Genomic DNA, 13,813 nt, shown 5'->3' on the forward strand with positions numbered 1-13,813 from the left:
TTTAAATAGAAGGAAAGACTTATTGAACATTGAATGCTACAATTTTCATAAGAAAGGCCACTATGCTCGAGATTGCCATGAGAAGAACAATGGACCATGCTACAATACTAGAAGTAGCAATAACAGGTTCAATGATCAAAGAAGAAGAGATGACTAGAGGAATGATCACAATGGAAGAGATGAAAGAAGAAGAAGAGATGCTCTAAGTGAGCATGAAGAAGATCATCGTCCAAAAAAGAAGTCAGGATTCTCCAGATATGAAAGTAATGTTGCAATTCCATCTGAATATATTTTTATTTCTGCCTTTACTAGTTCAACTCCTCCAGATTCATGGGATAGTTGGTTGGTTGATAGTGGGGCCACTCATCACTTCTCTTGTTATAAGGAGGTTCTCTCTAATTTGGTAGAGAGGGAGTCAAATTTGAAAATTATTCTTGGAGACAACTCCACTCACCCCGTTAAAGGTTTTGGGTCCGTCAAATTTCATTTGAATTACGGGGAATCTATTTTGTTCCATGATGTAATGTATGTGTCGGGATTGAAGAAGAATTTGGTATCAATATCCACTTTGGAAGACAAAGGGATGAGGGTTGCCTTCATCAAGGGAAAGGTTCTTACTTGGCCTATTGGATCACCTATGAGAAATGCATTCACATTGGGATCAAGATATGAAGGACTCTACAGGGTTACTGGAAGACCACTTCTAGCATTGGTCCATGATACTAATCATCTAAGCGAGCTATGGCACTGAAGATTGGCCCATCTACATTATGATGCTCTTCCAGAATTGGAGAAGTCAGTCTCAGGGATTCCCAAGGTTGAAGCCCATCATGATGGAGTATGTCAAGGTTGTGTCACTGGAAAGAAGACAAGGGGACCATTCCCTTCTAGCGAGAACAAGACAAATGACATTCTCCATCTCATTCATTTTGACATATGTGGTCTGATGCTCGTGCGTTCTATTAGTGGCCATCTCTACTATATCACCTTCATTGATGACGTCTCAAGAAAGACATGGATATATTATTTGAAGCACAAAGATGAAGCCTTCGAAATGTTTAAGGAGTTCAAAGCTTCTATTGAAAATCAAAAAGGGAAGAGAATCAAAATATTCAGGTCTGACAACGGTGGAGAGTACATATCAAAGGAGTTCATTTATTTTTGCAAGAAGGAAGGTACCAAGAAAGAGACAATTGTGCCCTATACTCCCGAACAAAATGGAGTCGCTGAAAGAAAGAACAGATCCAATTTAGAAGCTGTTTGTGCCATGCTCCATGATCAAAAGTTGTCGAAGTTCCTTTTGTTGAAAAGTGTAAGTAGGGCTGGTCTTCATAATGACTTGTAATTGTGATTTTATGTAAAGAGATGTAAAGAAGAAAAAATAAAATTTTGTAATGCTTGCATTATGGGTTTCATGAGCAAGAGATTTTATTTTTGAGTCGAGGCTCCCATTGAGAGCCTTTAGGAATTTTTGTCATCTAGTCATAAAAGAATAAAAGAGTCATTGTCATATAATGAAGTCATGTTACACATTGTAAAGAGTCACATGTCTATGTAAAGTATTCCTCCAAGACCTTGTCACTAGTCCTCTCCAAGTCGGCCTACAACGAATGAAGAACCTAGAAGATGATGTCGACTCTCCTCCTTGTGATCATGTCAGCGTAAAAGACATGAGGTAGCGTGTATATATAGCCACACTCGAACTCACTTGCAGGCAAGCAAAATTCGGTGAAGAACCTAGAAGATGATGTCGACTCTCCTCCTTGTGATCATGTCGGCCTAAAAGACGCGAGGTAGTGTGTATATATAGCCACACTCGACCTCAATAGTTTCCCTTGTCGCAAGTCAAGGATGGACCCTCCATCAGATGGACGTGAAGACTGCATTCATTCGTGGCATAGTATAAGAAAAAGTGTATGTTGAACAGCCACAATGATTTGAACTAGAGGATTGAAAGACACATGTTTGCAGATTGAAGAAGGCATTGTATGGTTTGAAGCAAGCCCCCAGAGCATTGTACACCCGCATAGACAATTATTTGGTGAAGCTGTGATTTACAAGAAGCAATGCTGATCCCAAGCTCTACTTCAAGGTAGTCCAATGTATGCAGTTGATTTTGGTTTTATATGTTGACTATCTATTCTTGACAAATAGTGAGCCCCTGATGATCGAGTGTAAGAGGGAGCTAGGCTCTGATTTGAGATGAAGGACCTTGGACTCATGCACTACTTTATAGGCCTTGAGGTGTGGCAAAGGCCCGATGAGATTTTCCTTTCACAAGGAAAATATGTTCTGAAGTTGTTGGAAAGATTTGGAATGATAGAATGCAAGTCCCTACCCACACTGATGGAAATGAACTTCAAGAAGCTATGTGGAGATGCTGCAGGACTCGATTTGGCGAATCCATCTGAGTTTAGACAATTGATTGGAGCTCTGATGTTCCTAGTTAACACGCATTCGGACATATGCTACGCAATGAATACGTTGAGTCAATTCATGACCGAGCCGCTCCATGCACATTGGATCGCTGCCAAACACATTTTGAGATATTTCCATGGTACGATCATACTTGGTCATATTTGCATGGTACGATCATACTTGGTCTGAGATATTCCACCAGAGATGTTCGACTTCATGGATACACCGATGTTGACTGGGCAGGAAATGTTATTGACAAGAGGAGTACATCTAGATGTTGTTTTAGCCTTGGATCTTCCATGATATCTTGGATGAGCAGGACGCAACAGTCTGTAGCATTGAGTACCGCCGAGGCAGAATATGTTGCTGCTAGCATGGCTAGCTGCGAAGCCGTCTGGTTGAGGAAGCTCTTTGGAGAGCCATTTGAGTAGGTCCTAGACACTAAAGTGATATTGCGACAACAAGAGTGGGATCCGTATGGCAGAGAATCCCATATTTTTTGACATGTCCAAGCACATAGAGATCCAATATCACTTCATTCGAGACATGGTGCATAGAGGAGCCTTTGGACTCCATGACATAATGACAGATGAGCATATTGCAGATATTCTCACCAAGGATTTGCCGAAATGGAAGTTCTTGGTGTTCAAAGAGTAGCTTGGACTGATGGATGTGACTCCTCCTTATAAGGGGCGTCATCGATCAAGGACATTGAGCCAACTCTTCCCCCCTGTTTGAGATCCTAGGGTGTGGAATTGAGATGGAGGGCTCCTAGGGTTGAGGGATCTCTGGACAATAGGGTTTCATCCCTATCCATTACCCATAGGGTTGGAGATGTTGCTCCTCTATCTTGGTATTTGCAGAGTATACCCAGTTGCCATCATAACCACAAGTCAAGCTTGTTGGGATTGTCCCTCTGCATCTGGCCAACAGGTTGAGGAGGCTTGGGGCGTGTGATCCTTACCTTGTTGGGAAGATCAATAGGCAATAGGATGGGTTGAGATGTGCTCCCCTATATGACCTATTGCTCGATATAGGGTCAAATATATTTAGCTCCCCCATGAGATTTTGGGTTGAGTTGTACTCCCCGATGTTGTTTCAAATTAAGATGTGCTCTCCTACGATGTAGAGGGTGGTAACTTTAGCTCCCCGATTATTCTTCTTCTTTAGATTTGATAATGTTTGAGAAGATAGAGTTGAGCAAAGATGGGACATGATATAATGACAGGATGACATGTTGATCAATGGTTAGATATTGATAGGTGGAATTCTCCCTAGTTGAGAGGGAGTGTTAAATTATGCAACTAGGGTCAAATTCCACTTTGGATAGCTCATTTGATGGAGATGATGATTGCATTGAATTCCCCTTTTCGAGAGGACCAAAATTGACCTAAAGATCACTCATATCGGATAAGGGAAAGTGTACTCCGTGTCACAGGGTTTGCCGAACTTGAACCTTGAGGTTTGAAATTTGGTGAACCTCAAAAAAAATTTCAGGTTCGGGTTAAGTTCGATAAATTCCGTTTCATGTTCGATTTTTTTGCGTGCCTTATTTTACATGTTAAGTTCGATAAATTTATGTGCATGTTCGATTTTTTGCTTGCCTTGTTTTGCGTTGCAGGGTCTGTCGTATTTCAACTTTGGAGTTCCAATCTCTTCGTGTTACAGGGTTTGCCCGCCATATAAGAAAAGGCTGGCCGTTGTTTAGGAAAATCTTGTTTCACTATTTCTAGGGTTTGACGTCATTCATTGTTACTTCAAATTCACGGTTTAAAACCATATAATAGAACTTTGGCCGTCGTTTGGAAATACCGCATTTTATATAAAGTAGTTTTAGGGTTTGACGTCATTCATGATTATCTCAAACTCACGGTTTTGATAAGCGGACTTGGATGCATATGATAGCCTCTCTATACGCAGGCTTGGCCCTATCACATAACGCATCAATAAAAAATCACTGATATTTAATTGTGTTAGGCATGTCTGGTATGTAGACTATCTTGGAATCTTTAAAATATCATATTAATATGATCCATTTGCATAAAAATTATATAGAAACATTATCTATAAAATTATATATATATATTCGAATTTAATGGCAAACCTCATTCGAACTTTATCAGAAAATTCGAATTCGAATCGAACTTAATCATTGTCGAACTCGAATTCGAACCCGAACCATGTGACATTGAGTGTACTTATGAAGAAAAACCCACATATGCACATTTGGACAGGGCAACCCTAATGGTAAATTGGTCACCCTTGGAAGCCTATAAATATAAGTGACCTCAAGCTCATTTGGAGACTACCAAGCATCTTCTTCTCTTCTTCATTGATTGGTTCGCACAGATCTAAGGCTGGGACGACAAAAGAAGTTCGCAAAGGTTCGAAATTATAGGGTACGAGTCTCGCATTTGTTTTTAGGGTTTTGGGTTACAGTCGTTGGCTTATCACGGGAAAAATTCGACCACAGTCGCTGAATTGCAGGGTCAAGGGAGCAACTAGAAGCCTTCAGTCACTCGCATAGCTCCTCCTCCATGTGACCAAAAAGTTTGATTGAAATTTGACTATTGACCGAAGTTGATCGTGGTTGACCGCAAATAGGGAAAGTTGCCTCCGATATATTTTGATGCTAGAAACATATTTCTGAATGTTATTGGGTTGTTGATGTGTTGATTGTCTCCTTTGTCACTACATTTATTGTTCTATCTTCAATTACTGTTGATGAATGGAAAGACTAATTGTTATTGGAAAGATTGCTAATTATGTATTGAATTGGGCTAAAGTAATTGATACAACATAGAACAATCTGAAAATTTAACAGGAGGAATTTTAGGATTCTGTCCAGACAAGTTTCTTCATTTATGTCTCCTCTAGGCATCCTCTAGTTTTGAACGAATTCCAACTGTGGAATTTCGAATAAATTGATGCCCTAGCTATCACACGTAGAGGGAACCCTTGAAGCTGTTTTGACTTGGGGATTTCTTGAAGGTTCGCACTTTGTAGATCATCATTTAAAACCTTTTCTCTTAAACTATAGGTGATCATTGGATCAACCTTTACCATGGTGTATCTCTCAACCTTCGGTCTCTTATAGTATTTCTCTCAAGGGGTTTTTCGTGGAAAGTCACCCTAGCTTCTCCAAAAGCTCACATTTTAATTGAATCTTTCAATTGAATGAGCCATCCTTGCGTCCTTTTGAACCCTAGTATAAACACATCAATCAAAAGTGAGGGATTTTGGAAGTTTTGATCATAAGCATTCATCATTATTGAATATTCCTAAGCCCAAGGTGATCCTTCATATGCCTTTCTTGGGGAACCTTTCTGCTTTTCTTTAAGCATTTGAACCATTAATTGGGCCTCTCCTTTGAATGGCCCTTGGAAATCACGTTATACATTGCCATTGTCCTATCATTCAAGTGATTCCCTCCATATCGGGATTCCTCCCATCAGTGAAAGTCTGTAAAGAGCAGGGGACATCGATTGAGGTGACAGTGGGTCCTTGTCTCGTTCTTGCCATTTGGTCTAGTAGTTGTCTCTTAGGTACTCCTCCTAGAGCCCCTAACAATCTTACCTAAGCTCTTGCATGTACCCTCAAGACCAACAGTGTGTAACAAATAGGAATAACATGGGACAAGTGCAGGAGGAATGGGGGAGTTAACTCAGCGCCTTTCTCCAGCTCATCCCCTAACTCAGCCTCTGATAAATGGAGTCAATCATTCTCAAATCCGTGAGGATAATTCTCGGCCTAGCTGGCCACAACTCGTCCCACAATCTAGGAATAACTCAGCTTCCATATGGTAGTGAATTCGACCCCCTTATGTGGCCTCCAAATCAGCCTTTTGACTTGACATATTTTCCAACTCATATCACTTGACTGCTTGTGACACTCCTTTGGCTAGGAGCATGTTTTTAATGTGTCCTCAATTTGTTAATTTTTTTTTTTATTTTCCTTGTCTTTTTTCCTTACTTTTGAGTAGAAGTGAATTTTTATGGGGAAATATTTATCTTTTGCACCTTAAAGTGGGTATAGTGTTGGTACTCTGAGTATGAATTTTGAGTACTCACATGGCATACAACATTTCCTAGTTCCACTTTTAACTTATTACATACAAATTTATTAAAAATTCTCGTTCTGTGGGAAACTTTTAATTATTGAAAAATCCTAAAAATACCTAATGCAATTCCTTAAGACTTTGGGAAATGCCATGTATGGTAATATACATTGACCCTAGACTTAAAAACACACTCAAGGCCCAACTATTAAGACACTGTAATGAACAAAGTTTGTATACGCAACATAGTAATCTTCAAAATACTTCAAAGATATAAACATCCATAGTAGGACAAGTAATTGTATATTGTATATTGTATAAAAGAATTGATGTGATATGATTACAATGAAGGTGACGTTCTGCTTATATACCCTAGGTAGATACCTCTTCACCAATGGTCATGTCCTTAGGGACATACCTCTTCATTACTAATATACTAATTTTTAATTAATTAATTATTATTTATCATCTATGTTGCCAGGAAACGTGGGTTCGGGGACAGGTATGTCACTTTTTGAAACAAGGTGCGTGGGTTCGTCGGAGGTATATATATATAATATTTTATAAATTATAACATATATGAATTTGTATATTTTCCAACTTTAAACAAGAAAAATAAAATATTTATGATTTAAACTTTAAAGAATTAAACATGCACATCATTGAGCATTCAACATTCACATTGAAATTTCAAAATTTCTAATTTGATATCAAGTGCAAATTGGAGTTTACATATTAATAAGAATCATGATATATGTCCATTGTCGTACTACATTCAAAATTTGCCTTAAGGCATCTCCAACATGAACTAGGAAATTTGAAAATAGTGAACAATGGCTTCCTCTAGCCATGTCATCAGCATCATATAGATCTTCAGTTAGCATGCTCCCTAGCTACATAGGTACAATAGTAATGACCTTAACATAACTACACTAGTAATGACATTTGGCCTACACAATGATTCTACAATGGCCACCTCTAGGTCGAAACTGCGGAAAGAGCAGTAAAAAGGTCGAGCTTGAAAAGAATTACAACAAAATTAGTAAAAAATATTGACCATAACATTCCCAATTTTGGGGTTCCACGCACCTGTTGTCGGGGTTCGACACACCCAATTAGACAAAAGAACCCAAATTTTGGTTGCGAAGAACTTGGTGCTTAGAGAACCCGGTTCTTTTGGGTGCGTTTTAGAAGAACCCATACCTAAACCCGGTACTTAGGGACGAGAACCTGGGACGGGTTCAAGAACCCCACCCCTGGGTTCGCAAACCTGTGCAACATAGTTTATTATTATTATATTGATATTTACATTTATTAATTTTATATGAATTATATTCCTAATATTGCCCCTCCCTTCAAAAAGATTTTTCCTCAAAGCTTATTGATGAAAGGGCAGGACCTCTTTTCCCATTTTTTATATCTTCTCGTCTTAGGACTTTCATCTTCGTTGATACAAGACGATATGATCCTCTGAGTGATAAACAAAATTGTCGGACTGATAATGGATCTGACCATCCAAGATTATTCTTTTGTGGAATTCCTCCAATCACTAGAATTTTGTAACGAATTGTTATCATAGAACTGGATTATGCCAACTCCGGTATTCCTTGGAACATAATTCTGTTGCTTCATTTCCGAATGGTTCAAATATGTAGATTGACTTAGTTGTCTACTCTTGTGATTTGGATGTCAATAAGGAGTTCTTGTAGTTTGATCTTGTCCTAATTTGTTTGTGGTGATTTCTTGTTTTATTGGGGGTATCTCATTCCTTTCAGGTTCAAAAATTGCTTGATTATTTGCAAGATCTTCACTTGAAATTTTTGTTGTTTGGACTGCAACTTCTGAGTACGTCTTCACTTTAAATGATTTATCCTCTTCTTGAGTTGGGATATTGATGGGATCGGTATTTGTTCCTTTTTCTTCGACTTGGACTATTATGATTGGAGATTTCAATACTTCTTCTTGAGTAAGTTGTTCTAATTTGTTATTTGGTGACTTCTTGTCGCTTTTAAGCTTCTTAATTTCCATAAATAGGGCTTGGTTATGATTCTTTAGACGTGAAAGTTCGTCATTTTCTGAATCTTTGACTTTGTATTTTGTATCCTTCTCTTTATCTTTTGTACTTTTGATTTGTTCTATTAGCCTTTGATTAAGGTTCTTTAAACATAAATTTTCTTCTTCCTGTTTTGATAAGTGTTTCATGAGTTCCTTCTTTGTGGCCTTAGCTTTCTTGACTTGTTCAAGTAATTTTTCATTGTGATCTCTGAGGTGCGAAATTTCTTTGTCTTTACTGGAGATGACTTCTTCAATTTCTTTCTGCTTCTTCAGTATAATTTTTTTATTATCTTGAAACATCAATACCGAAATATCCTTGGAGTCTTCTAATGAAGGTGTTATTGATTTTGTCTTGCTTATTATGTCTCGAAACATGACCATCGTCCCCTTATAAGGAAACGTCAAAACTTGTTTCTCTATGTTTAACAAGAATGCACCCAATTCCTTAAACCAAGGTTGATCGAGAATTATGTCAATATTTCTATTAAACATAGTTAAAACACGGAATTGAGATATGTACTCATAATGATCTACTGTCACTTGTAAATTACTAATTTCATATTCCTTTTGGCCAGAAATATCATTTCTTTCACCAATACTTGGCTCTTGAATTAATAGCTGATTTGCCAAGTTAATATTGATGTAATTTTCCTCGTTGCTTGTGCTGGTAGCGATATTAATTTCTTTTCCTTGGATACTTCATTTCAATGTAATTATTCTATGATCCATCACTGAATAACCTTTATAGGAGAATCTTCCTTTCTCTTCTGTTATTGACTCCATATTGCTTTGATGGAAATATACCCTAATATTTCTCTTTTTCTTGGCATCCTTTAACTTTTTATGGACCCTTTTTTTTTTAAATTCCTCATTGAAACTTTGAATACCTTTTTATGATATTCCCTTTTTTTGTTGAAATGAAACTTGGGGAATTTGTAATAAAATATAATAGTAAAAGTATCCTTCTATATCTTTATAATATACCACCGCTTTTTTGTTAGTTCCCTTCACTTTATAATATTGTCGATAAAATTCCCTTTATAGTTGTAAATTAAACTTTTTTAATTTTAGATATGAGTATAATAATTTATGTCCCTTTATTTATAACCTTCACTTTAATTTAAGGCATATAAATTATTATTTTCAATTTGTTGGACTAGTCGTCCCTTATTTAACGTCATGTCATTCAATTCAACGTCATTCTTCGAATACACAATTTCTCACACAATTTTCTGGTAATTGCGGCTCAAATATTTGAATGGTCTATAGGTCGCAGTAGTGATTGCGTTGGTAGGTCGTGTAGAGGTTGTATGCGGTTGCTGGCAGTGGGAGGCCGTTGGTTAGAATGCAGTGGGAATCAATGCAAATGGGGTAAGAGATTGGCCATAGGGTAGAGGGTTCTCTGACGACGTGCATAGGGAAGTGGTCTGTAGGCTACAAGTGGTTGGTGATTGGCAGTGGTGGGATCAACGTAGAGGTTGTGTGCTGTAAGAGTGGCAACGCTAGTCGACGTGTGCATGGACAAGTGCGAACAAAGGTGGCGAACGTTTTGACGAGCGATGGATAGTCGGGAGCTGCGAATGCGTCGTTGGATGGTCTTTGGTGGGTGGCGATGATAGTTGGATAGTGCCAGCTGTGAAACCGGATGATGATTCCAATGCAGATGGCGACTTCGACTACCAGGTAAGTTTGTTATCTTTTTGGTACTTGTCTTTTTAATTTCTAATATTTTTTTTCCTTTTTTTAATCTTTTTTATTTATTTATTTTTATAACTTTTTATTTTTATATTTTTGACACTTTCATTTTCAATTTTTTTTTTTATAATTTTTTTTATATACACCTTTTTATTTTATTTTTTTACTTATTTATTTATTTTCAATAACTGTATTTTTTTTTAATCTCTTTTTTCTATATATATATATATTTCAATAATTTTTTTCCTTTATTTATTTATTTTTATTAAATGGCCAATGGCCTGACATTAACCTTGGAGAACCTCCAAAAGCTTCTTGTGGCTAAAAGTCTGAATTCCAATGAAAACGGATGAAGGGTTGATGGCCAAAGGCTTGGTGATCAAGCAAAGTGGCTTTGAAACCAATGTAATGAACAAAGATAGGGTTGATGGCCAAAGGCTTGGTGATCAAGCAAAGTGGCTTTGAAACCAATGTAATGAACAAAGATAGGGTTGATGGCCAAAGGCTTGGTGATCAAGCAAAGTGGCTTTGAAACCAATGTAATGAACAAAGATTGTATACACAACGAAGTAATCTTCAAAATACTTCAAAGATGTAAACATTCATAGTAGGACAAGTAATTGTATATTGGTTATTGTCTAAAAGAATTGATGTGATATGATTACAATGAGGGGAAGGTCTTCTTATATACCCTAGGAAAATACCTCTTCACCAATGGTCATGTCCTTAGGGACATACCTCTTCATTACTAACTAACTAACTATTAGTTAATTAATTATTATTATATTTATATTTACATTTATTATTTTTATATGAATTATATTCATAACAAACACACTCCAGCTTTGGAGGTTATAAGTGAAAAAACTCCATTACCTATTTGTCACTGAAATGCGCAAATAATTAATCAAGTGAAAAAAAAGGCTCGAGAGTGACTTCCTAAGTAACCAGGGTTCCAAGGTCTAAGCCTGTTACATAAATTCACCATGCTAGTGTCATTTATTACAATTTCCCCCTCAGGAGCACAGAATTTGCATAAAGAGCAGAGAGAGAAGATAGAGAGAGAAATGGGCAGAAACACCTTGCTGGACTTCTGTGATCTTCAAATTTTTTTATAGGTGGCCTGTCCATTGGGCAATGGGGTCTACGTTTCCTGCCATGTACATCTGAGCAAGTAAGAGGGGCAGAATATGATGTTAGAGTTTATTTTATATTTTCTCCCTATACCAGTGCCTCTGTGGAGAATATGTACTAAAACATGTGTATGAAAGTATAATCTTTGAAATTTGGGATGTAATAACCTGTTCAAACATTAAACCTTTTCTGCAAAAGTGGAATTCAATAGAAACAAGAGATTTATAACCTTTGCCACACGGAAGTTCTTTTGACATAATTCCTTTATTATAATAATGTGTGTTCACTGTTTTCCGAGGTTAATATGTTTTTCCAGTGTGAAACTCACTAAGAATGTATTCATCTATCTTAAAGTGTATTCATCTTGGAATTTAACAATGAAAGTAGAATTATAGCTTACACAAATGATTTTGATTTGTAGGTGAACAACATTAAAGATCCTGTGTCTAACGAGACATACACACATATCTGGAGGGAATTTGCAGAGGTGACTATTGAAATTACATATTTTCATATTTCTGGGATGCTATATGTAGCTTTGTGATATTGCTTTAAGATTTTCATTTTGTTGTTTGGATAAATGGTCATTTGTATGATGTGGCCTTTGCATGCTTTTTCCCTTCCTTAAAACAGAAGTCCCCCAGTTACACTTTGACTGATGTATTATTAGCTAAGTGACATGAACTGTGGGTGGAATCAGAATTTCAAGAATGTTGTGCGGGTGTGGTTCTCATCCAGAAATTAGAAATCAGGGATTCAAAACCTTAACCTATATTTTTTAATAAATATGCATTACCTTTGTTGAGAAAAAAATGAAATCTGAATTAAAGCATATCAAAAGTTTAGCTTTCATACTCATAGCCAATCGGGGAATGAGACAAAACCACTATGTTTGCTGAAGATGTAACGACTGCGATTGCTAGCAGATGGCATCATCAAATGTTCAGGCTGTAACACTGAAATGAGTCAAAATTAAGATTGGTGAGAAGACATTAAATAATTCCTCTAATTGCAAGAGGAGAGACAAAACTTAATAGTAGTGGCAAACTGTGCAGCGAAGGCTTCTGATTAAGATTATCAAAGTATGATCATACATGACTGGTGATGGCATACAAAGAGAGACCCATTAGATACATAGCATGTGAACTTAAACCTCTCAGTTGAGAGCTACTGTTCTCTAGAAGACAGACTAAACTGAGGACAACTCATTGTACAAAACTACTAAAGTACAATACTGATATGAACATGATGACCACAGCTAATCTAATGCTAAGTCGTAAGCATTATATGGGGTCACTTGGAAACAAATTTCTCGAATTTTGACCAACTTGTTCTCAGAGATGATGGCAGTAAAAATGTTCAAAACATGCAGGTATTTGGTAAATCTAATACAGGCTGAGTTAGATGAGGAACAGGTGGTGTAGATAGGGAAGCAATCATGGAGGTTAAATACATTGAGAAACACCAACTAGAAGCACGAATCGTAGGGATAATGAACTTGAACATGAAACAGTTGAAGCAAGGAACACAATAGACTTTATTATGCACCAGGTTCTTGTTATCGCTCAAACTAGCAGGGGTCCTAGAAGGGGATCCTATAGAGAAACTACTAGGTCAAGGGCAACAATGGAGCAATAGTCCACTGTCACTTCAGTAAAAGCTCCCTGCTCTTTACCAACTTTCACCGATGGGAGGAGACTCAGTGTAAGGGAAAACACTGGATGAATGGAATAATGAGAGGGCAAGGAGTGATTCCTAAGGCCTATTCACAAGAGAGACTCAATTATATGGCTTTCTTGCTCGAGAAGCAAGGTGATGTGCTCTCTAGGGAGGGCTAAGAGGATTCTCGAGGCTAAGGTTTGGCAATATATCTAGCAAAGATGATTCTTAGGCCTCGAAACCCTTATGGAGAATTGGTCTTTGTGTGATCTTTGTGGAATTGACGTTAATAGGTTGTGGGACTACACGGGACCAAGCAGACCCAAAATTAGGTCAAGGGTATGGAGTTGATCACCCAATGAGGGGCTTGACCTAATCAGGGAGGAGAAGAGGATCAAGGGACACATTTTCTTTGAGGTTTGAATTCAATGATCCTAATGAGGACCAAGAAGACTAGGGTAAGAAATGGTCCTTAAGCTAAGGCTTACTATATCTCAAGATCCCATTGTCAGATCTGCTTCAAATTTGGAGGGCCTCTAGAGCAAACCTCAGCACAATTGTGGACTAAAAATCAAAGTGTTTGGAGGGCTAGATTGTGAGATAATTGGTGCCTTAGGTGACCTATGTAGGCTAGGCCTAGAAGAAGAGGGAGGTGAAAAGAATAAGCATTGAAAATGATCACCAATAGAGAATTAGTGCCTTGTCCTTTGGCAGAGATGGAGTCCATGAGAATTTATGGTTTAGGAAGAATTCATGCAATAAAGGAGGCCTTCAACATCTTCATATGGCATTTAG

At 37.5% G+C, this 13,813-nt stretch overlaps 1 protein-coding gene across 2 annotated transcripts in view; it reads left to right on the top strand.

The window, feature by feature from the left end:
* The window catches only part of PLDP1 (phospholipase D P1), a 349,866-nt gene that overhangs the window by 307,401 nt on the left and 28,652 nt on the right, over positions 1-13,813 (top strand). The window contains exon 18 of one of the 2 annotated variants that reach the window (XM_089419468.1): positions 11,781-11,846. The exons of the other annotated variant lie outside the window; for it this stretch is intronic. Coding sequence (XP_089275594.1) covers positions 11,781-11,846 — 66 coding nt within the window. The remainder of the gene's footprint in view (positions 1-11,780; positions 11,847-13,813) is intronic. 2 annotated transcript variants of the gene reach the window in all.

The sequence above is a fragment of the Pinus tabuliformis genome, chromosome 4_1 (genome assembly GCF_031772625.1).
Source record: "Pinus tabuliformis cultivar Carrire ecotype Pingquan chromosome 4_1, CPIR1, whole genome shotgun sequence".
NCBI lineage: Eukaryota > Viridiplantae > Streptophyta > Pinopsida > Pinales > Pinaceae > Pinus > Pinus tabuliformis.